The 24,097-nt window shown below is 36.4% G+C and overlaps 1 protein-coding gene across 1 annotated transcript in view; it reads left to right on the forward strand.

Annotated features, from left to right (window-relative positions):
• Window positions 1-21,506, forward strand: part of HEATR5A (HEAT repeat containing 5A) — a gene marked incomplete at both ends in the record, with an annotated part of 54,269 nt that extends 32,763 nt beyond the window's left edge. The window contains 15 exons of the mRNA XM_080345908.1: window positions 3,239-3,377; window positions 4,471-4,650; window positions 5,491-5,730; window positions 6,456-6,637; window positions 8,412-8,480; window positions 8,885-9,064; window positions 11,068-11,302; window positions 11,748-11,996; window positions 13,690-13,817; window positions 14,740-14,887; window positions 15,576-15,848; window positions 18,123-18,347; window positions 19,247-19,401; window positions 20,732-20,945; window positions 21,205-21,506. Coding sequence (XP_080202034.1) covers window positions 3,239-3,377; window positions 4,471-4,650; window positions 5,491-5,730; window positions 6,456-6,637; window positions 8,412-8,480; window positions 8,885-9,064; window positions 11,068-11,302; window positions 11,748-11,996; window positions 13,690-13,817; window positions 14,740-14,887; window positions 15,576-15,848; window positions 18,123-18,347; window positions 19,247-19,401; window positions 20,732-20,945; window positions 21,205-21,506 — 2,919 coding nt within the window. The remainder of the gene's footprint in view (window positions 1-3,238; window positions 3,378-4,470; window positions 4,651-5,490; window positions 5,731-6,455; window positions 6,638-8,411; window positions 8,481-8,884; window positions 9,065-11,067; window positions 11,303-11,747; window positions 11,997-13,689; window positions 13,818-14,739; window positions 14,888-15,575; window positions 15,849-18,122; window positions 18,348-19,246; window positions 19,402-20,731; window positions 20,946-21,204) is intronic.
• Window positions 21,507-24,097: the final 2,591 nt, after the last annotated feature.

The raw sequence follows: 24,097 nt of genomic DNA on the forward strand, positions 1-24,097 counted from the left end.
TATTTCTCTCAAGAGCGTCATAAACAAAGAAGGTTTAAGTGTGTGCTTTGCAGGTCTGTGAGAAGATCATTGCACAGGCAGAATTCTGCATTTGTGCATTCTCCATCCATCCATCCATGTAGTTTCCACCCACTAAATCACCATCTTGCTAGGGAAGCAGAACAAACTATTGGACTGGACCTGAAATCTGCTCTTGACTCTGTTGTTGGCTTGCAAGGTGACCCTCAGCAAGTCATAATCCATGAGTTTAACTTCCTGCAAGTGGAGAAAAAGATGTGACTGTCCTCCTTTGCAATGTGTTTTGAAGTCTTAAAGGGAAGTAGAGTATAAAAGCTGAGTGCTAGATAGTAAGGATATTCGCCACTGCATTCTTTATTTAAGGCAGAAAAACAGGCGAGGCAAGGAATCTGTGGTCAGATAAACAATCTTCTCCCCTTCTGTCCATAGAAACATTAATTCTCTCTCATAAAATATTGAAAACAAATGTGCAAATATTTTTTTTTAGCGACATTTGAACAAACTTCCCTCTCTACCCTTTTCCCCCAGGGTTTCCAGAAAATTTCTGTGTTTTCAAACTCGCCTTTTTAAAATTCTGCAACAGACATTTTCTTTTTCTTTTCTTTTTAAAATAAATGTGGCATTGGGCATGCCAACACAACCTCTGCAAGCAGCTGCAAGCTGCCTGCTCCACCTGCCTGCCCACCCCTCGGAGCATGAGTATTTAGACTGTTCCATTTGTAACTATGCTGGCAGTAACAAAACACGACTTGGGCAGTGGATACGCAGCTTCACTGGCTCTTTTGATTTTTTTAATTGTGTACATGTGCCTGTCATTATCTAACTTCCCTTCTTCAGCTTCTGAAAGTATTCCTTGTTTGTCAATTGGAACTTTTTCCAGGGGGCTGTGCATCTAACAGTATTGCTTATCCTGTCAGTTAAATTCTTGGCTCCAGTGGAATAGAAATCATATGCTTTTAATCACATCTAACATTAGCTCTGAAGCCAATTTATGTGAGCACATACTTCTGAAGAGTTTATCTCTGTAAACTTGTGATATAGCAAACATCAGTTTTCAGCTGCAAAACATTAAAGATATTTTGAAATACAATAAGTATACAATGTCAGTAACTATGGCGCACTGTTGTCTTGGTACTGTTAAGTACTAACTTTAGGGGCAGCTGGCTTGCAATTTAAGTGTGTTCAACATTCAATATAAGACAAATGAACTAAGCAAATTAGGATTTTGGTGTGTTTGAGATAAGATTCTGAATTTTATTATATGCTGAATTTACATGTAATGGTCTCCATGTGTGGTTGGTATCACTGTGATATCTATATTTTGGTTTTGTCATGACTGGTTTGTCATTTGTTTTTGTGCAGGAAATCTTGTTGGATAATTCTGTGTTGGTAGGTCCTTGTGCCTTGTTAATCCTAAACTCTAGCAGTTTGCAGTGGTGTTTTTTATTTCATCTTTTATCTTTTCCTTTTAACCATTTTAATGTAATTTCTTTTAGCATGTCAAGTGACCCTTCCTAACTTTCTGCAGATGGTAGACATGCAGTTCATTTGTGTGCTTAGTGAGGCATAATTTTGTTTTTTAACGTGTTAAGCACAGAAAGGGAACTGTTTGTTCGTTTAAGTTTGTATGTGATGCTTGCACTTTGTGTCTGTAATTTAGTCCCGTCCCCTGCTTAGAATGTGAAAGAAAGAGAGAGATGACAAATGTGCATCTTGCATTATTCAGTAGTCTTAATTGGATCCTCTGTTTTTTCCCTATTAAAAACGAGCACGCAATTTATGCATGTCCAACTTGCAGTAGAATGCCTACCCTGCTTGCATAAATGTTGCATTAAATGCCTCACTTGTTGTTTCTAAAGTTTAAATTAAAGTATTTTGCTGACATACATATTGAGTTAGGTTTTTCTTTTAGAAGAATTATGCAGAGAGTGTATGTTTGTGTGTATTAAATGTGTCATTCTGACTATTGTAGATTCATGTGCATGCATAGAAATTCAGAAGACAAAGCTTAGTTTTGTGAATTTAACAAAGCTGAAATTCTGTATCACTTACTCTTTTTGTCCTGCACTTGTTCTTTTTGACTGTATGTGAACTAATGTGTACTAGTCATTTTGACTAATATGTATTGACCTGTTGCTGACAAATGAGGAGTGTGACCTTACTGCAAGATTTCTTTGCCGCAGACACTCAGCTCTGTCTGTTTGAGGATGGTGACAGCTGAGGGTACAGAGTTGCTTATTTGTAGAAAGTAACTTTTTTATGATAGCCTAAGCTTAATTTAAAATAAGCTGCCTAAGTTTTGGTGTAGCCATCTTGCCTGGTCATGGCACTGGTTCATTTTATCTTTTGGATCCTCTTCAAAATATTCTTAAAACTGAAAGCAAGTGTATAATAATCAGAAAGCTCCACTGTAACAAAAAGAGGTTATATCTTGGGTTTGGTTTGGTTTGGGTTTTTTTAAGTATTTTTCCCTTGTTCCTGTAATAATGAATCTGTTACGCTGTATTTTTCAATATAAACACCAAACACTGGCCTGGTGATGTTAAAATATGGTGATTCTATAAACTTTTTTTGCTAGAAACTGCTCAGGAGAGCTGACTTGTCTCAGCATGATACATTCACCAATAACCCTCACCTTTCTTTTCACCTTCTTTAAAATGTAATTTAATGTAATCTGAGTATATAATATTTTTTTGTGATGAAATTGCAGTAGTGTTCTCTTTGCCCTTTCTTGAAAGCTTCCTTTCATGCATGGAGATTTACTAAAGCCTCATTGACTGTCTCACCCTTGGTTACAGTGGCATTTCTCTAGTTACATCTGAGGATAATTTGCCTAATTTTCTCTTGAACTGAGTTTTCAATCCCATTATATGTACCCTGTAGTCAAAGAATAGAGTTAATTATTCAATGAGACCACAATTCAGCTGTCATTGAAGTTAATGGGGGTCTTTTTATCGATACCTGTGGGAGCTGGGGGAGATGGATTTGGCCCCAGATCAGCCTCATAAGTTACCCTTGGAGAGAAAATGTTAGAAGTACTGATATGTTTAAAAAAAATTAAAATAAAATAGCCTAGCTAAGATAGCATCAATTACCTGCTTACAGACTTCCTGACTTCACAGATTTGTCATAACTGCAATTGTTCAGAAAATACCTGCCTTACTGAGGTATTGCTATTATATAAAGGTTTGTTAGCCATCTTTCTTTTTGCGTGTTTCAGGTGAATCTCTGTAGCTCATACTTGTTATTGAGACGTGCAGTGGTAGCTTGCTTACGTCAGCTTGTGCAAAGGGAAGCTGCTGAGGTATCAGAATATGCTGTTGCATTGGTTAAAGAGAGCAGAGAAGATTTTACTCCAGGTAATGTATTAAAGTTTTGAGATCCAAGAGCCTGACATATTTATAGTGAATTTTAAACACACTCTGCTATGGGTGTGAAAACTTTGCTGCATTCTGGAAATCTTTAACTCAAAAAAGTTTTCTGCTTCAGTTCTCTGTATGGTACCAAATTATGGAAGCATCCAAACCCTTTCTTAGTGATACAATGAAGATACTATTGCTTTTCATATATTGTAAATAGTAAGGGTCACTAAATGAGAAAATACAAGTGGAGATCCAGAGAAACCTAAGCCTTTCTATATCTAGCCACTATCTGCTTCATAGTCCTGCATTTTACATGCATATTCATAATTTTTTTTTCCCACATAAATCTTTTCTTAAATTAAAAATCTGTCATTGAGGGAGGTGTATCAAGCCTGTTGAAGAAAGTTTCTATTGAGCTCTTTGGAGAACTAGGTAATGATCAGCTAGGATCCCTGAATTTTTAACTTCCTAAGGGTTTGGGGTTTTTGCTAAAAGGCCTGAGAATGATCAGTAGTTCATCCTCATATGTCTTCCTGTGAGGGGATTGTGTTAATAAATGATTTCATTTTGGATTTCAGTTCAAGCTCATTTGGAAATTTTCAGAAAAGATAGACTGTAGCCATTTTGTAAAAATGCTGCTTTTTAAAATTGGTAATATTGGGCAAAATAAAATTGGTCATATTCATTTAACCATTTTTTTCTGTGTATCTGGTTTTGAGCTGCTTTGGAGAATAATTTTAACTTCCCTTTCTAGTCTGAAAGTTGGTTTAGAATTATCCTATATGAGACAGTGTGAAGAATCAGGTGGCCCAAGATAATTTTGGGAGCTCAGATGCCATGGTGATGGTAATGCTGTCAAATTCAAAGTAGGATTCTTTATTTTTTTTTTTCCCTGTTGTTAGTATGTTTCTGTAAAAGTTCAAACTTTGTTTTATACTCAGGTGACCTAGATATGGTGTTAAAGTAATTAATGCTATTATTTCTGAAGTATTTCAGGGCTAGATACTTGTGCAGAGGATACTCTGTGTGCAACCTTCAGTGGGATTTCTGTGGTGAACAGCATTCAGCTCACAGGCTTTGTTCTTAGCAGATGTTAACATCAGAGAAATAGGCCTGGAGGGGGCATTGCTGGGCCTGCTGGACAAAGAATTGGATCAAAGATTGTGCCAAGATATCAAAGAGACTCTGACTCACATGCTTACTTCAATGGCAGTTGAAAAGCTCTCTTTCTGGCTGAAGCTTTGTAAGGATGTTCTTGCTGCCTCAGCTGGTAAGTCCTAATACACTTTAGTTGAGAACACAATGAAAATAAGGGCTGCAGCAGTGCAGTGTGTCCTGAGGGAAAGTATTCTTGTTTCTTCAATGTCTGACATTTATGAAGTGTATCATTGTACTTCATATTGAAACATTGGACCCGTGACTTAGTCCTTTCAGAAGGAACGTGACTTTCTCCCTTCTGATTGCCTTTTCCCTTTGAACGCGCTTTTGTAAACATTTTAGTATGTGTTGCCTGTTCATGTTCTTGTTGATTTATGATTCTAATGTTAACTTATTTCCATATCAGAAAAGGAAATTCAGAATAAATTTGAACTTGTGGGTCTTGTGCAATTACCTACAAGGAAAATAATCAGACCCTCTCTTCAATTAATAATAGGAATGATGCAGACCTACTATATCATAAGAAACTCCTGAGCAGATAAAATTAATTACTATACTGATTATTGGGGCGGGGGGGTAGGATTATTTTCTTTTACTTGCAGTACAAGAAGAAAACTTCTTGGATTTAGATTTTTTTTATTTGGAAAGGGACTAGCTTCTAATGTGTCACACTTATTTTAAACTTTTTTTTTTTCTTTGATTTCTTTCACTGCAGTTCTTCATTTACTTTCGTGGCATTGATCTTGTCTTCCAGCAAGTAATATCAACCAAATGCAGACAGTTTTGTTGCATTTGTTTTTAATTCTATCATTTACTGTAGGACACCAAGGTTGAAGAGAGCCATAGTGAGTTGGAGGCTAGAGATGGACTTTGAAGAGATTACTTTATGAGTCCAGTTACAGTAAGAAAGAATATGATATTTCTTCTTTTCTCCCCTGTGTCCTAAATACAGATTTCAATACAGTAGCTTCAATAGATACCACTCAAGAAGAGGAAACTGCCAAAGGAGATGATGCATCTGTATTAACATCTGACAGTGATGAGAGGTTCCATCCTTTCAGTAATCCACGATGGTCTACCAGAGTTTTTGCTGCAGAGTGTGTTTGTAAAATTATAAGCCAGTGTGAAAATGCAGGCAGCGCACATTTTGATGTAACTTTGGCTCAGGAAGGAAAACAACGTGATTCAAGAGGTATGTGTTAAACCCTGAAAGAATTTCACAGAATGCAAAGTATGCTTAAAATAAGCGTTAGCTGTTTGCATCTTAATCAGAAATTTGTTGTTTGTAATTGTTGAAACCTTTAATTACTCCGATTAGAAGCCTATATTTTTTAAGTTGTAGAGCAATTTTCATGTTCCAAAATATTGGCATATCACTGCAGCATTTACCCTCGCTTTCCTGGTTATAGTACCATGGCATATGTGTAGGAAGCCATTGTTTCTGCATAAGCATTGGCAGTCAGAAGTGATAGTTGGCACCAGCCTACAACATCACGGTTTGGTATCTGGGAGTATGACTGAAAAAATGCCACTTTTTTTTTCTTTCCATAATTTGCATGATTATTAGTAGAAACACAGTGCAAATTTTCAGTACCTCTCTGTGTTTATGTGGAGGTGTTTTGTGGGAAACTCTTTTTTAGAAAATCTGCCTCATACATAAAGATATTTATTCTTTATGCTAAGTTTGGTTGTTTTTATTTTACATTGAAATGGAAAAGTGTCTAGATTAGCTAATGTAAGATGTTCAGGTAAGATTGTTGTATGTGTAAGCTGCCTTAAGTGAATCTTTGATATGTTTTAAGGTAAAATGTAAAACAGATATTTTGAAAATGTTGGGAGCTGTCTTATAAAATATATTCTGTCTAAATCTAATTTTAATAAAACTATTTTCTTTTTCAATGTTTGCTTTCTCTTCAGATGACTTTTTGGTATTGCATTTAGCTGACTTGATCCGGATGGCTTTTATGGCTGCCACAGATCACAGTGATCAACTTCGTCTTTCTGGGCTTCAAACATTGTTAATTATTGTTCGGAAGTTTGCATCTGTTCCAGAACCGGAGTTTCCAGGTCATGTAATTCTGGAGCAATATCAAGCCAATGTAAGCACCATTGCTAATAACTTTTAAAAGTTTAGAGTTACAGTTTATCACTAAAACAAATTTGCTTTTTTTGCAGTGCATAGCACTAGAGTTGGGTTTCAGTTAGTTACTGAACCTATTATTATTAATTTCTTTGGACTTAAATTACTTAGAAAGCATCTTTTCAGTTGGCATATACTGGTTTAGCCCCAAAGAAGTTTTTCAAGTTTCAGCATTTTTCCCTCTTTCCTTTTTGAATACAGCAAAAAGAAAATAGAACAAAGAGTTGGTTTTTTTAGAAATAATTGGTTTCAAAGTCTGGGAGTATTCCAAGAAATATTAAGAACAACTATCATTTAAAACTCTGCTTAGAGGAAAGTAGCCTTTGCACACTGGAGTTGACATTAGAAGATCTTGGTCAATAAATAAGCTAGAGGGGGTAGGTAAAAGCATGGTCATTTTCAGTTAAGTCTTGGTTGAAACTTAAATAAAAGATGTCCTGAGCATTTTGTATTCCAGACTTCACTTGTGTTAAATATGACAGACAACTGTATTAAGACTCATCTGGATCCCATTCTTCAATTTATAGCAGGCATTGAATAAGTCAGAGCACTTTGTCTCACAGAAATTGAGAGATCTTGACACTGAAGACATCCTAACCTGCTTTGATCTTGCTTTTGCCATTAGAATTCTATTCTACTGACACTTCTTTGTGGGAAAGGAGAAGTGTCTTGATCTAGTTTGGAACTTCCAAGGGGAAGAATACACCATCTGTCTTTGCTGTCCGGAACCAGCAAGCAGCTCACAAGTAGAGCTAATAATTATTCTTCTAACCTTCACTACCCTTAAGGTGTTTCTGCTAATACTATGCATAGAACTTCTCATCAACTGTTTCATAGTAGTTGAAGAGATGTGAAACAGTTAGATATCTAGTCTTTTTCTTGTCCTTCTTTTTCCATAAAAATAACCAGAAATAGATGCATTCAGATTTTTCCAAACTTAAGTAGTGGTTTCCTGAAATCTTGTTTGGAAGTTTCTTAAATGAAGTCTGAGCTTTAGAGGGTCTTAAGAAAGTGTCATTAACTGTTGTTAAAATTGTCATTAAAAACAACTCCTTTTCACTGATTTTCAAAAACTTGTGTTTGTAGTACTCATACTACACTTTGTCCTTTCATCCCGAAGAGCACCAGACTTCAGTCTGAGTTTTCAGATATTGGCTAAAGCAGCAAAGGAAATTTTCTTTAGCCCTTTAGTGAAATAGCTTTCAACAGTGAGAGTAGGTAAAATCTCTGCAACCTGGTAAGTATGTTTGTGTGTTATTAGGCAAAAAGGGTTTGTGCTCTCCCATTTTTTGACTTTGCAAAGTTGACCATCTTCAGCTGTTTATTTCCTTAAATCTGTATTCTTTCGGAGTAAGGAAATGTCACTCATTACATGTTTTGCAAGCCTTTCATGCTTTGGAACATTGTTTTGCTTTTTGAGGGCTACTCTTCAAGTCAAGAGTTCAGGAAGGAAGAGGTTTCTGTTTCAGTTTTAGACTATGCAAAAAATAGGATCAACTTTGAAAACCTCTCTGAAAGAGAAACATGTCTTCAGTGTACACAAAAAAAACCAATAAAAGTATGACTGCAGCTGTCTCCCTGCTCTTTAACCTCACTGAAAGTCTGTGGAAAAGTGAAAAGGAAACTGTTTTATAGAGGAAAACTAAAGAAAACACCAACGAAGCCTGTTTATGAAAAGTAATTATTTAGTTAATTGTTCGCTATGTATTAAATGTTGTTTAACTTCTTTTTAGGTTGGAGCAGCACTTAGGCCTGCCTTTGCTCCTGAAACTCCTCCTGATGTCACAGCAAAAGCATGTCAGGCAAGTGTTGAAAGTCAAAAGTCTTAGATAATAGACCCTCTGAAATATTCTTTTTGCTTGATACACCACACAAGAAAAAGGAAATAAATCATCTAGCCTCAAATCCTCAATACACAGAAAATGTCACCCATGTTACCTCCATTTTATGCACTTCAAAATCTTTTGAGAAACTTAGTTAGATCCTTAGTTAGATCCTTTGGCTGTTGTTTATGACATCGCTCTGATGGTTTTGACTTTCGTTACTTTTGTATACTAAACCATAATGTCATTTAACATTGATTATTAACTGAGAGCAACTGTATCTCAGTAGAAATTAAATCTGATTTTCATAATTTTAGAGATTAAAAAAAACAGTATCCAGTGGTTGGCTCTCATTTCTCATTATTTCTGTTTTACAACACTAGGTATGCAGTGCCTGGATAGCAAGTGGTGTAGTGAGTGACATTAATGACCTTCGAAGGGTTCACCAGTTGCTCGTATCCTCTTTGGTCAAAGTGCAGGCTGGAAAGGAAGCACAAAGTCAACAATACAATGAGAGCACCTCAACTATGGAGATACTGGCTGTGCTAAAGGCTTGGGCAGAGGTTAGTGTAACAGCTTTGTCATGAAAGTCTTGATATCTGGTAGGTGAGTTAGGACCTTTTACTTATAATGGTTTCAGGAATTTCTTACATGTTTCATTAAGCAGAAGTTGCTTGTCATTTGCTTTGCTTTGATGTGTCTAAACAGTTCATGAACTTTGTAATCTTGAGAAAAGCACTGCTAGTTAAACTGTATTATACTACACATTAAGAAATATGTCTGGTACTTCAGCAATATTAATTTCTTAACATGTTCTAATGTTTCATTATTCATTTTAAATTGGCATGATGTAAATGACTGTGATGATGGTCCACTGAATGTACCATTTTAAATAGGTGCCATTTTTCTCATTGTAAATTGACATTTCATTTCTTACAGGTAGATCTTCTAAGTTAACAATGTCAGTTCAGTACTGCATTGGCTAACTGCCTTAAAGTCAGCTCACATGAATGCTTGTTTTAATACATGTAAATGCAAGGTTAGATATTTAAAAATAAAAAATGTGAATAATGTACATAATCTTTAGAAGATGTGTCTTAAAAAGCACTGATAAAGAGCTTGGATGCTGATGATTGATAACCAGCTAAATATGAGCATGTTATATAGTTAATTTGATATTTCTGTGTATAACCTGGAAGCTATTTTGAAGGAGAAAGCAGGCAATAGAGAGCTTTTATGTGAACGTTTGTAGAAAAACATACTGATGTCTGGTGTCCATACTTGAGAAAGGTTATTGGCAAAATAAGAAAGCCATTGGAGAAAAGCTAGCAAGTGGGAATAAAAATCTTGAAAACATGCTTACACTGAGAGATATAAGTAGATCAGCCTGTTTATTCAGGAAAAGATATGGTGCTGCAATCAATTGAAAATTATTATACAGAGAAAAGGTTTTTAATGGCATGTAACAATAACTTATCACTGGTCAGAAGCTGGGACAAAAATCAGACTAGATATGAGGCTGAACTGTAAGAAGTGAACATCTGTGGATTGTTCCAGTCTGTAATTAAGATCACTAGAAGTCTTCAAAAACCCTCTGAATAACTTTCCACTGGATCTCAGATATGAGAAGCTTTGACAAAGTAAACTGGGGATAAGCTCTTGTGACCTGTAATTTACAAATATTTTGCTTAAACCCTAGGCACTTAGGATCTTACCTATTTCTTGTTTCCAGAGTCTGAAGGAATTCCCTCATCCTGTTGCAGGGAGGAGTGAGAGAGCAGCTTGGTGGGTTGGCCTGGGTCAACCTGCTACAAGTAGCAAACTTGAAAAAGATACAGAAATTAAAATTGCAGGAGATGGATACTCACAAAAGCTAACTTCAAATTGTCCTAAATCTCCTTTGTTAAGGAGTGGAGCTTCCCTCCAGGGGCATTTTGGGGGCTGAAGAGGGCTGCTGGTCTGAAATATTCTCAAGCCTATCTTTTTTCAATAACTAGAGAGGGATCTAGGGAAATGAACCTCCTCACATTGAAGTCAACCTACTGATAGTATCAGCCAAAGTTTGCAAATGATGCAGGAGTGTACTCTTCATTCTCTACTGCTAACACAGAGTAATACATAGTTTTTAGAAGTTGGTTGCAAGTGCAGTAGGTCATTTCAGTTAAAATTATTTAAGAATGATTTCACTGTGATTCCGAGATCATAGATTATATGTATATTATTTAACAACAAGTTCTGCACTCTTGTAGCTATAACAGGATTTGGTGACTGGAAGCTGAAACTGGACAAGTAATATATTAATTTTTAAGGGCAGGGAAGTTGACTGCAGCAATGTTTAGGAATTTTTGTGGGTTTCACTTTATTGGGACTCTTGCATTAAGATTAGCTGGGGGAGTGGATTCAGAAGGTTTATAAAATAAGTACTTCTTCACCCATGACTACTGGACATGAAGCAGGAATACATTCTAGGAAGACTCATGCCTGATCAACAGGCAAGTCGTGCTAATGATCACAGTACTTTTCCAAGTGTTAATATTTGTAAATCTCTCTCCAAATATATAAACAGGTTTACATAGTTGCAGTTGAAAAGCAGAAAAAACAAAGTGATGCACACAGTCACTGCTTAAAAATTGCAAACTCTGCAGAAGAAAACTACCGAGATTTAACATCGTCAACCAGTGGACTTCTGGACTTAGTGCAGGCAGATCTTGGGACACTAAGCAAGCTCTGGCTTGCTGCACTTCAGGATTTTGCTCTCTTAACTCTCCCTTCAGAATATGCATCACAATTACCTGCTGAAGGTAAGAAGGCAAGTAAACTGTGTTTTCACAGGTCGCTTGTAAGTGCACATCATTAACGTCCTAGCTGACTTGTGCTAAGTTCACAATAAGATTAAATTGTATGGAGAATACGCATACTTGTTTACCTATCTAAAGTTAAAGACTGCTTTTGAGACCAGAGGGTTCACTGATGTGAAAAGTAGTTTGTTTGGTATTCTTCTTTGTTGGGTAATTTTATGGTTGAAAGAAGAAAAAGGTAATTGTATTGGATTCTATCCAAATAAATCTAAATGAAGTGCCTTCATTGGCCTTCATTTTAATATTGAATATTTACCAAAAAGAAGTCATACATAAAATACAATAAATATAATTTCAATAAAAAGAAGAATTCCCTTTTATAAGAATGAGAAAATATGATAGTTGAACATAAACTACATCCTTAAAACTGTAACTTCTCTTCTTGTAGGCGGTACATTTTATACAGCAGAGACAATTGAAAATGCCAGACCTCATTACTACAACTCCTGGGCACTGATACTTTATGCCACAGCATTATGGCTCACTAGCACAGGTTTCATCGTTGTTGATCCAGATGAAGGAGTTATTAATCTCTCTAGACCTGTCACCCCAACTACAATGTGTCAAGATTCTTCTACCAGGCCCTTGGTGAAATCTCCTGAGGATGTGAATACTGACAGATTTCATCTTATCTTGGGTTAGTGAGTGCATAATCTGTCTAGATGCTGTAACACAAAATGCCATTTTTGACAGATATAACTGTTAGCAAACAAATATTTAATTATTCAGATTTTACTGCATCATTGAATGTTGCATCTCTTACTAAAAAGTACAGTCAGAAGTATTTTAAGTCCCAGTGAGAAAATTGTAGTGTGTTTTCCCATGTGTTGGTAGAAAAAAAAACTGTGTGAGCTGACCAAGTCCTAAACAAGTTCTTATTGCTCTGCTCAAAAACATGCAAGTTCAAGGGTGGATTTTATCGCACTCGTAGCACAACAGTTACAGTGTACGGTTTAGCATCACTGAAGAGCAATTTTGCATGACATAATAGTGTGTAGATTGGAAGACACTTGTGGAGATCATCTTGTCCACTACTTCCTGCTGAAGCAGGGCCACCTAAAGCCAATTGCCCAGGACTATGTCCAGCTGACTTTTGAATATCTCCAAGGATGAAGGCTCCACAGCCTCTCTGGGCAACCTGTGCCAGTGCTCCGTCACCCCCACGGTAAAAAAGTGTTTCCTTAAGTTCACATCAAACTCTGTTTAGGCCTCCACCACCGCAGAGGCTAATCAGGCAGTTGAATTCAGTCCCAATTCTCGAAGTTTACACTATCAGGCATTTCTGGTTGTATTTTTTTATTTTATTCAGTCTCTCTTTTGTATCCTTCTTTTGTAATCTCTTTTCGGAATGGGTTTGTATGACCCAGCTGCATGTGGCTTCTTATGAATCTCAGTCTTCCTACATAGACCCAGCTTCCTTTTGAACTCCGTTGTTCCCTCAGTTACAAGTGGGACCTCTGGTACAAAGCTGCTCATTTTCCTTGCTTCCTGTGCTACTGGATTAGTGCTTCAAATTTCATATACTTTACTGTGGACTCCTGGGTTATTTATTCTGCTTCTGAACTTATTCCACTTGTTCATTTTCACTTCCCACAGAGAAACTGAAAGAACTTGAAAACACCGACACTTTGCATTGCACAGCTGTTCTGTAGTGTACAGTGAGCAGTTTCGCAAGTCATCACACATTCTCCAATTACAGCTGTTCAACTGGAATGAGAATATGGATCACAGAGTATATAACATTTATCTCCAATGTTATAAAATGTCATCTGAAGAGTCCTGAAAGCTCAGAAAAAAAGTTATTGATTTTATCTGCTCTCGGTTTTGCAAGCTTATGTTCTGTATAATTTACTTACTGCTGGTGATCCAGTTGTGGTAGCTGTGACCTTTAGCATTTTTGTGAAATGGGAAGATAAAGCCTCAGCCTTTGAGTTTGTGAACTACTACTTTCTCCATTATTTCCTTCTATTACATAATTCATTGTGATTAGGCAAATATTCTGTTTTATGCCCATTAAGAATTGTCTCCCTATTAATTGGACCTAGTGTTCAGTGTTTTAGTCAGAAATGGCTCTATTTTTAAAATATATTTATGTTAATAGCTAGTTATAATCATGTCTAACACTGTCTAGAAGCTGAAGTTCTTTCATTGTTTTGAAGGAAATGGAGTTCTTGCCTCAAGACTTTGGCAATAGGAGATTAATTTACTTAATATAAAATGTAAATGCCATTTCCATACTTGCTCAACTTACCGTTACGCTACGTAGTAACTGACAAAATTACTGCTTCAAATTTCAAGTACATACGGGTTTTTTCTTCTGGTGCTTACAGGAGTTAGTGTGGAATTTCTCTGCTCTCCTCGATCAGATGCAGCAATGGAGAACATTATAGCCTGTTTACGTGCCCTGCAGGCACTCTTCGATGTTCCATGGCCAAGGTCTAAAATAGGTGGTGATCAGGTACTGTCTCAATGATTATAAGCCCCCCAGAATTAAGGGATAATTTTAGTTTGAACAGTATCTGTACTCTATATTGTATATCCAGGAATCTTCAACAGATAGGTAGTAGGTGATTTATACCCTTTACCAAAATCCAAAGCTGTAGAAGGAGGAGAGAAAAAGAGCACGACGTGGAACTTGTAAGAGAATAGGTGAGGGGCAGAGAACTTGAGGACATTTCATCAGGAAGCAGCGATTATTTCATGAGGAAGGAGCGATGAGTAGGATGACAACCAGGTAAAGACAGAATGCCAGAAAAAAAGGTTATTTTATTCTTGCTGTCCTGGAGCAGTTGAATTAATTCTGTTGCAATTATTGAGGAAGATAAAAGGAAAGTAGACAAAAGCAGTGGTATTAACCAAAACAAAAGGGCAAAACCAAAAAAAATGCCAGTGATCCTAGGAAGTATTAACTTCAAAAACCTTTTATTTTTTTTTATTATTATTTAAAGTAAGCTCTATACCATCCTGTGTGCCATGCGATTGTCTAACACAGGAAAAGCAATAAATCCTGTGGACACGCCCAAATTCTGCTGTCTATTGTTCTCTCCAAGGAGATGCATATACTGTAGAAGGGATACAATGTAGTATCCCCACCTTCAAGAGCCATAAGACATAAGATAAAGATTACTTGGGGGTTTCTTTAGTAATTTTAAGTGCCTTATCTCTAAATTACTGTGATTACTGTTTGGCGGGAGAATTGAACAGGACTGCTGCTACTGGGAGCTAGGAGCTAGATGTTGAACAAAATACCAACTCCTGTGATGGTATCAATTATACTGTGTTCCTTACTGAGATTAATAAGAGTAATATTGTTGGCTTTAACAAGTTTCTAAAATTCGTGCATTGATATGTGGATATATTAAACATTTTTCTTACCATAGGAGCTGGGTGTAGAGCTGCTGAATGTTTTGCATCGACTGATATTGACCAGAGAATCACCTGATATTCAGCTTGCTGCCCTTGAAGTGGTTCGGCTGATTCTTTTTGCAGCTCAGGAACACGTGAAGGAAAAGCGGAGAAGTGCAGAAGGTATAGTAATGTGTGAGATGTTTAATACGTATAATCTGGGTTAAAGCAATTATTTATTGGAAAACTGGATTCTTGAAGGTGGTATTCAGAGATACACCAATTGCAGTTGGTGACTAATCCTGGTTTTCTTTAGTCCGGGTGCTTGACATTAAAAATCCGGCTGGTATGATGTTGGCAGTTGGTTTTGGTGGTGACTAGATGGTGTGAAGTGAGGAGAAAAACTAGAGAAAGTGCAGTTGGGATAATCTTGTGTGGTGTCAGGAAGTGAGGAGTCTTGGTGAAAAGCTGGAATCAGCTGCAGTACAGCAAGGGAGAGACTCTCTGCACACATGACTGTGACAAGCCACACTCCACTACTTACTCTGCTTGTAACTTCCTAAGGTTCATTTTCTAAAAGAAAAAAAGGTGGGAGAAGAAACAAAACACTTCTATCAGGTGACATCATATTGGCATGGTGCCTAAGCACGTTGTACATCGAAATCTATTGCATGCACCTTTGTCTTTTGACAATCAGTCCATAGTTTGCTTATGCAGAAGGATGGATGTTTGCCCATAGAACTTTGGATACATATGCATGCACATATATATGTATCAAGATTATCACTTGGTGATGAAACAGTCTTAAGTAAACTTTTGGGGAACAAGGTACAGCCTGCAGGTTTCTGCCATATTTCTTCTTTTTTTTCAGTTGATGATGGTGCTGCGGAAAAGGAAACGTTACCAGAATTTGGAGAAGGCAAAGATACAGGAGGACTGGTGCCTGGGAAATCATTAGTCTTCGCAACACTGGAGTTGTGTGTTTGTATTCTTGTCAGACAGCTTCCCCAGCTCAACCCTAAATTAACTTGCAGCCCTGCAGTTCAATCTGGAAAACATCTGTTATTGTCAGAAGATGGAAGTAGACTGGTAGCAGCAGCATTGGTTATTCTCTCTGATGTTCCTGCAATCTGCTCTCCTGAAGGTATGCTGTTTCATCACAAGGAAAGATTAATGAAAGAATATTGGGCTCTTCTGAGCCCCTTTGTTATTACCTAATTTTCTCAGCTGGATAAATCTGGCAGCAAGTTTTGTTGATTTGCTTGTGACAGTTTCCTGTTCTAATTATGTTTTTGACTGTCAGATTACAAAACAAGTTACAAAACTGAAGCAATTAAAGGAGTAGTTTTTCTTTTCCTCCCACACATAGCAATGCAATTAATAGATTCATTTGTTACAGGGGAAGTATGAGATAGCTACATGGTTCTATTCTACTTGAGTCTGTTTTGGAATTTATAATGCAGACTAAATTAAATTTGAAAAGGAAATGTATCATGTTACCTTTCACTGAAAGCCATCATTTGAACATTAGGAAACCACTGTAGGGAGTTATGGTTGATTTCTCAGATTAGTTGACTTTTACCCCTGATTAATTTTAGGTTCACTCCAATCTTTAAGATGGTTCCCACCTCTCCCAATATTGTATTCATACAGAGATCTTTCAGTACTGTTACAGTCACACCTACAAACCATTTCTGCCCTATTCCTCTCGTCCCACCTTAGGTATTTGTGTTACACTTTATGCAAATTTTTGCACTTACCAGCCCTGGAAATTTGTTCTTTTTTCTTAATTTGTTCTCTGTTGCAAGATTCTTCTTTGGGAGATAATGTGCTCCTAATGAAATAGGATGCAGTTCTTGCTGTAGGGTGATGATATGATTTCTCTTTTCCATCTGCACCTCATTATTTGGAAGTTCAAAGCAAAAGGAAACAAACAGAATCACTTAGATAAGAGGGCAACTCTCTTGTATGAAAAATCTGTGATTTTTCTTTTTTCACTATAGTTCTTTTTGTCTTTAGCTCTTCAAGTTGTTCCACAAACTAAGAGCTTGCAGGATCAGACTAGATGGGATGTTTACACTAGAGAACTTGAGCATTTAAGTCAGGTGACTAAAATGAGAAGCGTAAGCTTGGTTATGCAGTCAGTTGAATAAGGAAGCATCTCCAAAAGTCAATGCATATAATCAAAGAGAAGAGAATTCCTATGTGGAATTGCATCACTTTTTCCCCTTTTATAGGTAACTGGAGTTAGTCTTGTGACTACCATGTCTCTTACTTCAGGCACTTGCCATGATATGTATGCATAATAAAATTTTCAAATAAATGATGCTAATGAACCGCATTTCCTGCTGAATTCAAACAGTCATTTTTCAGAGACTTGGCTGTTTAAAAATAGAAGGTAGATGTCCTCAGGTTCAGAAAATACTTATGCATTAGTCAGAGACCCTCATTATTCATTGAACATCATTATGTTAAAATCTTCAGAAGCATTTTGCTGATTAGGGAAGGACATAAGCATATTAAGCCATGTGCTTAACTCTGTGCTTTGCTAAATCACAACTTAAGACAGAAGCAGCACATAAGTATGCTGTTTTCTAGATTGTCTCCAATATGTGCAGAAGTCTGGATTACTATTAGATTCAAAGACAAAAGAACATGCAAAACTGCCATGCCAAGTTATTCCTGTGATTTTATTTATTTTATTTTTTTTAATAGTCCCTTATTCTGATATGTCAACCATCAGATTCTCAGGGAGAGATGAAGATCTGTTCAGTAGGCTGTGCAACAGTCTGTTCTCTGCTTAGGTCTCCTCTTTTCCAAAAGATTTGTTTGAGGTTTTTATTATAATTCTAGGAATTTTTGTTAGGCATTTTTAATCTGCGATTCTCTTATTGATTGTACTGAATTGTTGTCTTTAGTGATTTCCTGGAGCAATGACATCCTTGGCTGACTACACATCACATGGGAGAAGTGTTTCCTCTTACTAGTTTTGAAATTACTCTCTGTTAATTTCCTTCACTGTATTGTCTTCATTGCAAAATATGCATAGATGCTTATAGTTTGTTTTCTGCTATTCAGTGCTTTGTATACTTCCATGGCTTCTTTTCTGTTCCTCAGTGGTTCTGATCTTTCTGTTCTTGCTTTTCTCTGAACATGGCGTAGTTCCACACTTCATATAATAAAATCATCAAAGATATACAATAACTTCACTTAAGCAGTCTGACTCCATGTTTGCTATAGCAAGTTGTAGGATATTTCAGATCACACTGCAAATTACCAGTGCCTCCATTCAGATAGGAGATTAAAAAAGATAAGCTATAAATAAAAAAGAGAATCCAAGAAAACTCTTTCTTTTTTTTAATGTAAAACATACCTGATTTTTTTAACTTCTGTGACATTAAGTTGCTTTGTTTTACAGGAAGTGTTTCAGTTCTTCCTACTATCTTGTACCTGATTATTGGAGTACTTAGAGAAACTGCTGTGAAATTGCAAGGTGGGCAGTTACCGCTGACGGTTGCTGCATCTCTACAAGCTCTTAAAGGACTCTTGTCTTCTCCAATGGCTCGAGCAGAGAAAAGTCGAACAGCTTGGACTGATCTTCTACGCAGTGCTTTGGTCACAGTGCTGGACTGCTGGGATCAAGGTAAACACAAATTTTGAGTCTGTGTGTTTAAAAAAAAAAGGGGGGGGATGAAATCTTGTTTGCTTTTATTTAAATTAAATTCATGCATGTCTTTAAAAAAAGACAAATATCTTAGTCACGGGCGAATTAGTTGGCTACTAAGTACATGTTGAAACTATGGTGCAGACCTGTCCCTACAGTTCATATGAGAAGTCATCACCTGTGGAGGTATAAATGTGAGGTTGCAGGCTGACCCCCCTGTGTTCTGTAGTGCCACAGTGTAGCTACACGGTATGATGGAATAAAGAGGGGTTACAGCATACAGTTGAGTATAAAAGCTGTACTGCATGCAGGTTCTGCACAAAGAATTAGTGTCTGTATTGAAGCAATGGGTATTAAAACAGTAGGTGAAGAAAAAATATTTCTGTCTTAAAGTTAGTTTTCTGTGTGCTGCTGCTTCAGCTTTCTGAGTTTGTAGTACTTTTAAAATTCCTTACATTTAATCTCCAAATTCTAACTTGTTGATGGAACTTTTGTTTAGAGTGCTGGTTTTTTAAATTATAGCAAAAGAATATATCTTCTTAATGAAAATTGTAAACAATTCTAAAAATAGGTTGTACCTTAATACATCATACCAGTTCTTCAAAGATATTTATTGTACTTTATACAGTAATGTAATAGGAGTATGCTGTTATTTCTGAATGTGCACATAACCACTTCTTAATTCCCTTTTTGGCCTTGGCTTTTATTACAGTAAAAGTCCATATCAGTGCATCAGAGCACGTCATGTATTTAAAAAAAGAGACTCCTGAAGAAACAGAGGCATTGATATTTCTATTCCACCTCTTTATATAATAACACTTGAATTCATAGAGTTACTTTTTAATGCAAACCTAACAGACTGCTTACTTTATTGACAGCAGATGGGCTTCTCCAAGAACTGGATGAAGTTAGCCTGCTTACTGCTATTACAGTATTTGTTATGTCTACCAGTCCAGAAGTTACTACCATAGAGTGCCTTCAAAAGCGTTGTATTGAGAAATTTAAAATCACACTGGACTCCAAAGATCCTGTTGTAAGTATTGGTGAAGTTTTAAGAAAATCAGTATCATATTAAATGGATTTTAGCTTATTTTCTGTGCAGTTGTTTCGCTTGTCCTGTGTGTTGATTCCAGTTAATTCTGTCCTAACTATATCTGTTGTATTTTAAAGTACAGTTCGAACAAGTTAGCAAGCACATGTCCAGAAGTACATTTTCTCATTTTTTTGTTCTATATACAATTCTGTATACCTATGATTTTTTTTTTAATTGGATCAGACTCAGAGCTTTATATGTTGATAAGTACATGATGCAGCCATGTAGTTTTGCAGGCACCTGTTTCATTTTATTTGTTCATTTTATCTTCAAAACACGGATACTGTCTTTTGCACAGGAAATCCCTCACCTCTGTGTCTTTGGGAGCTGGAGCAAGTACCACTACATTGTACTGTCCCATAAGCATCAGCTCTTGGCCACTGCTGGAGGCAGGATATTGAACAAGATTAATGCTTTGTTCTGACCTAGTATTCATATTTGTACATAGTTGCTTTAGACTGTAGTGCTACAGTTCATCTGTTACTATTCTTCACCTAAAAAAAACAATGTATCAAGGGAAAAAAGTTGTATTTAGTATCACTGCAAATACAAATGGCTTTTCTAGGAGTTGAGACTTCCTCAACCTGAAAGTCCAGCTCTGAAAAGAACATGCATTAGATTTCATGTTTGACTGACAATTCGCCATAAGCTGTTTTTCTTGCATCTTCTCTGTATATATTTGTGTAGTAACATAGGAAACTGGGGATGCTGAATATGGTTGCAAGAAAATGGTAGTACGCATTTGCAAATTTTAGTCAAGTGTTTAGGCATCTTAGCCTTTCAGAAATTGTGTGGGAACTTTACGGTTATGGTCCTATTGACTTCCAATGAACTGCAAACCTACTGAACCATTTGAGGCTTTGTAATACTATGCCTACAGTTTGGCAGAGGTAATGCTTGTGTTTTAAGCACCTGTTTTCAGTCACCTGTATTTGTGCAAGAAAGATTATATTTTCAAAACAGTTCTAAGACATAATCTTCACACAAAAATAATATTTTTTCCTTAACTCAAAAATGTAGGAAGATGTAGGACTTGGTGGAAAGAAACAGGAAGCATGATCTAATTTCTCTTAATAATTTGATTACAAGTTATAATGCTCCTATAAAGTATTATACATTAGAGACCTGCAACCTGATGAATTTTCAAGCTGTAAGACACATATTTCTTCTTCCCTACATTTTTTTCTGACAAGCTGTGAGTTCTAAAACAGTCGGACGTGTATTTTTAAGCGCAACACTTTGTAACTGCAAATTTGATTTTTCTCTTTAGGTACAGCATAAGTGCTACCAGCTGCTGCACTCCATCTTTCAGCATCCAAACAAAACTGTGTCATATCCTTATATTCGTTCTCTAGCACCATACATTGTGGGAAAACTGCAGGAAACAGAAAAAGCAAAACCTGAAAATGCTGCTGAACTTCAAGTCATTCAGGAGGGAATAAAAGTGGTTACAGCTCTTACAGCGGCTGCTGAGGAAGAGCATCGTAAGTTACATCCATTACTAGTATCCAAAGCGTTAGACATGCTGAAGCTGCCATAAGTAACAAAACAAGATGAGCACTAGAAATCCAGTCCTGAGCACTATTTGCTAACAAGAATGTTGGTTCTTTTTACCGTACAGTTCAAATAACATTTTGAGCTGTATAGTTTGTGTTAAATGTTTAGTTAGAGAAATACTTCTAGGTAGGATCTGAAGATGTTTTTTAAAAGTGTGTGTTTAAGTTGTGTTTTCCACGTTTACAGGTGCTCCTTTGGTGGCCTGCCTTCTTCCCATCCTTATTTCCTTTCTTTTGGATGAAAATGCCCTGGTTTCTGCTACAAACTCAGCAAAAAATCTACATGAGTTTGCTTTGCAAAACCTGATGCAGATTGGTCCCCAGTACTCATCAGTTTTTAAAAAACTAATAGCTTCCTCTCCAACTATGAAAGCCAGGCTTGAGTCAGCTGTGAAAGGCAATCAGGAAAGCATCAAAGTGAAGACTGCTAAACATGCAAAGAATCCTGGGAAAAGTTCAAGCATTCAGCTAAAGACCAATTTTCTTTAAAGTCTCATATTGTCATTTTATGCACTTTGATATCAACAACAAAAAATGTCCCTTTTAATTTCTAATAAGAGCAGGATCCCTGTGAGTTGACCTCTCATATTTCAGTCTGCACTGAAGTATTACAAAAAGATTTTAAGAGAGAGCAAATCTCTAGGTAACTTTCTGTTAGTGTAAGACTTTTTACACTATGCATAAATCTATCAGAATCCATCTAATCTGTATTTTTGGATTATTTTGGACTAAAATACCAGAAATGCACATGCCTAGATAAGTATAGTGAACTTTACCATAGATATATTTAGGAGCAGCCCACGCTCAGCCATTAAGTAAAATTAATTTTGGTTTAAATCAATGCTTGTCAAAAATAATCAGTTCTTGGATTTAACCGGGACATAAATTTACTTGCAGGTTGTAATCTATCCTAATTACTAATTTAACACACTGCATCATTAAGTAAACAGATTAAATATCCTTGTAAGCCTTACAATAGATTATTGTTGATCTCAGAACTCTCAACTCAATAAAGGTAATATTGATAGCTTTAATCCTAATAACTTCCTGAGCTGGCCGAGATGTAGCAAATGCGGCTCCCAGGGCATCACCGGTGGGACAATTCTGCACGTGTAAGTACCTGCAGGCTGGCACTGCGCTGCCTGACACAGCCTCACTTTTCAGGGTGTATACTCGCATTAATTTTGGATTAGGCTAGCCAGGCAATTGAAGCTTACATATCTTGTCCAGGATAGGACAGCAATTTTAAGATACTGTGCCTCGATTCAGACATCTGCTCTATCCAGATGTGTGTTTCCTGATCTTTAAATGATCGGTTATATGTACTCGTAACTCACCTAAATGTATGTATCTCTGCAATGAGAGATGGACATATTTGAAGTCAGCATGTCCTGTGTCAAATTAAGTGCAACAAACTCATGATATGAAGTGTTTAATTAACATTTTTATCAAGAAACATATTTTAATATAGAAAAATAACTATCAAACTTGCAATGGCTATAAAGTATTTTATACAGGTAGTGTATTGACTTCTTTCTTGATACCAGTATTATCTAAACCAGACACTATGAAACTGAGGATAGCATTTCCTTCTTGAATCTAATTACTTTAAAAAACCACAAAATTACAGAACTGAGAAACACACTGTGACTCAGGAAAAGTGTGATGTACTGTATTTTTATTATTATAAGTTTTGTATATAAATATAATTGTAAATTGTACAGAATTAATCATTTGACCAAAGTTCTAACAATTCATTTTTCTAATTTACATAAATAAAGCTAATTTTCTTCACTTAAGATTTGTCTCAGTCATTTTACCCATAGCAAAGGAGCTCTAAGGACTCTGTAAGAGAAGGACAATGTAAAGCTGCCGCAAGGAAACTTGTAAGAAAAGTTTGGGCTGATGCACCAAAGTCTGACTCGGCACAGCAGAGGCTCCTCTGTTGTGTGCAGCACAGTGTGGGAATGGGTGGGATCGGGGAGACAGACTTGGTGTGTGTAAATCCCTCTGCTGTGCCAGCTGCTGAGATGTGTGAACAATGGCTGAAATCCCTTCCGTCTTTTCCCAGAGAAACAGCAGTTCTTTGTTCCACCTCTTCATTGCAGTCGAATTTGTAGTTGTTGTCTGTATTGAAAGGGAGTTACATGAAATCTGGCAGCTGCTTATCTCATTTATCTCTTTAGTAATTCTCATTATCTTCCCTTCAAAGTTTCCTGGGTACACTTATTTTTTCTTTTATTTTTCCTTTTTTTTTTTTCCCCAAAGGCAACTTCTGGGAAATGACAGTGATTCTTAGGGGACTTCAAACTTTTAAATGAAACTTATGTCGTGTTTACTGTCAAAGTGGCCAAAAATATTGCTGAGAAAGTAAGCCACTACAATAAGTATTTGTGGATACTTGTTTCATTTTCAGTAATGTATAAGAACAGCACGAACCTCTTTTCACTAACATTTTTAATGTTTATAATACAATCTGATGAAATCCTGCTTTGCTCAAAAGTGTTAAGAAACATGCGTAAGTTGCAAGAGCACCAAGCAAAGCTGTCAAAAGCCAAAAATTAAAGTTTAGAAGAGCTTAGTTCTAGATTTCTTAGATGACCTCATTGTAGTAGCTCACATCTGAATCTCTGAGAAGTGCCGTAGTTATGTGATTTGATGTTTCTTGGTCAAGTCTTGTTGTCACATGTGGAAAAGCACCATTTTCAACATATATGTGTCTCCTAAATGCAGAAACAAAACCTAGTTCAATAAAGAGAAGCACTACTAATTCTTAATGTCTTCTGTAAATTAGGACATCTGTGTGAGCCTGATTTATCCACAAAGTAAAAATACCTGTGCCCTGAGTTGTGCTTTATCATGCACATTTAAAATAAAAAGGTGGATCCCCATGAATAAACTTACTCATTTAAGATTTTATAAATGACTCTTACAGATATAATCTTGTTTGAGTTATAAAAAGAACTTGGCTTTGATATATCAGATCAGATCTTTTATGCAGTCTTGTTTTTTTATAAGGAATTTGCATAAATTTATTTTTCCTGAAGAAATAATGAAGACCACAGAGCAGTTTTGGTTTA

Source organism: Nesoenas mayeri, assembly GCF_963082525.1.
Source record: "Nesoenas mayeri genome assembly, chromosome: 5".
Lineage (NCBI taxonomy): Eukaryota > Metazoa > Chordata > Aves > Columbiformes > Columbidae > Nesoenas > Nesoenas mayeri.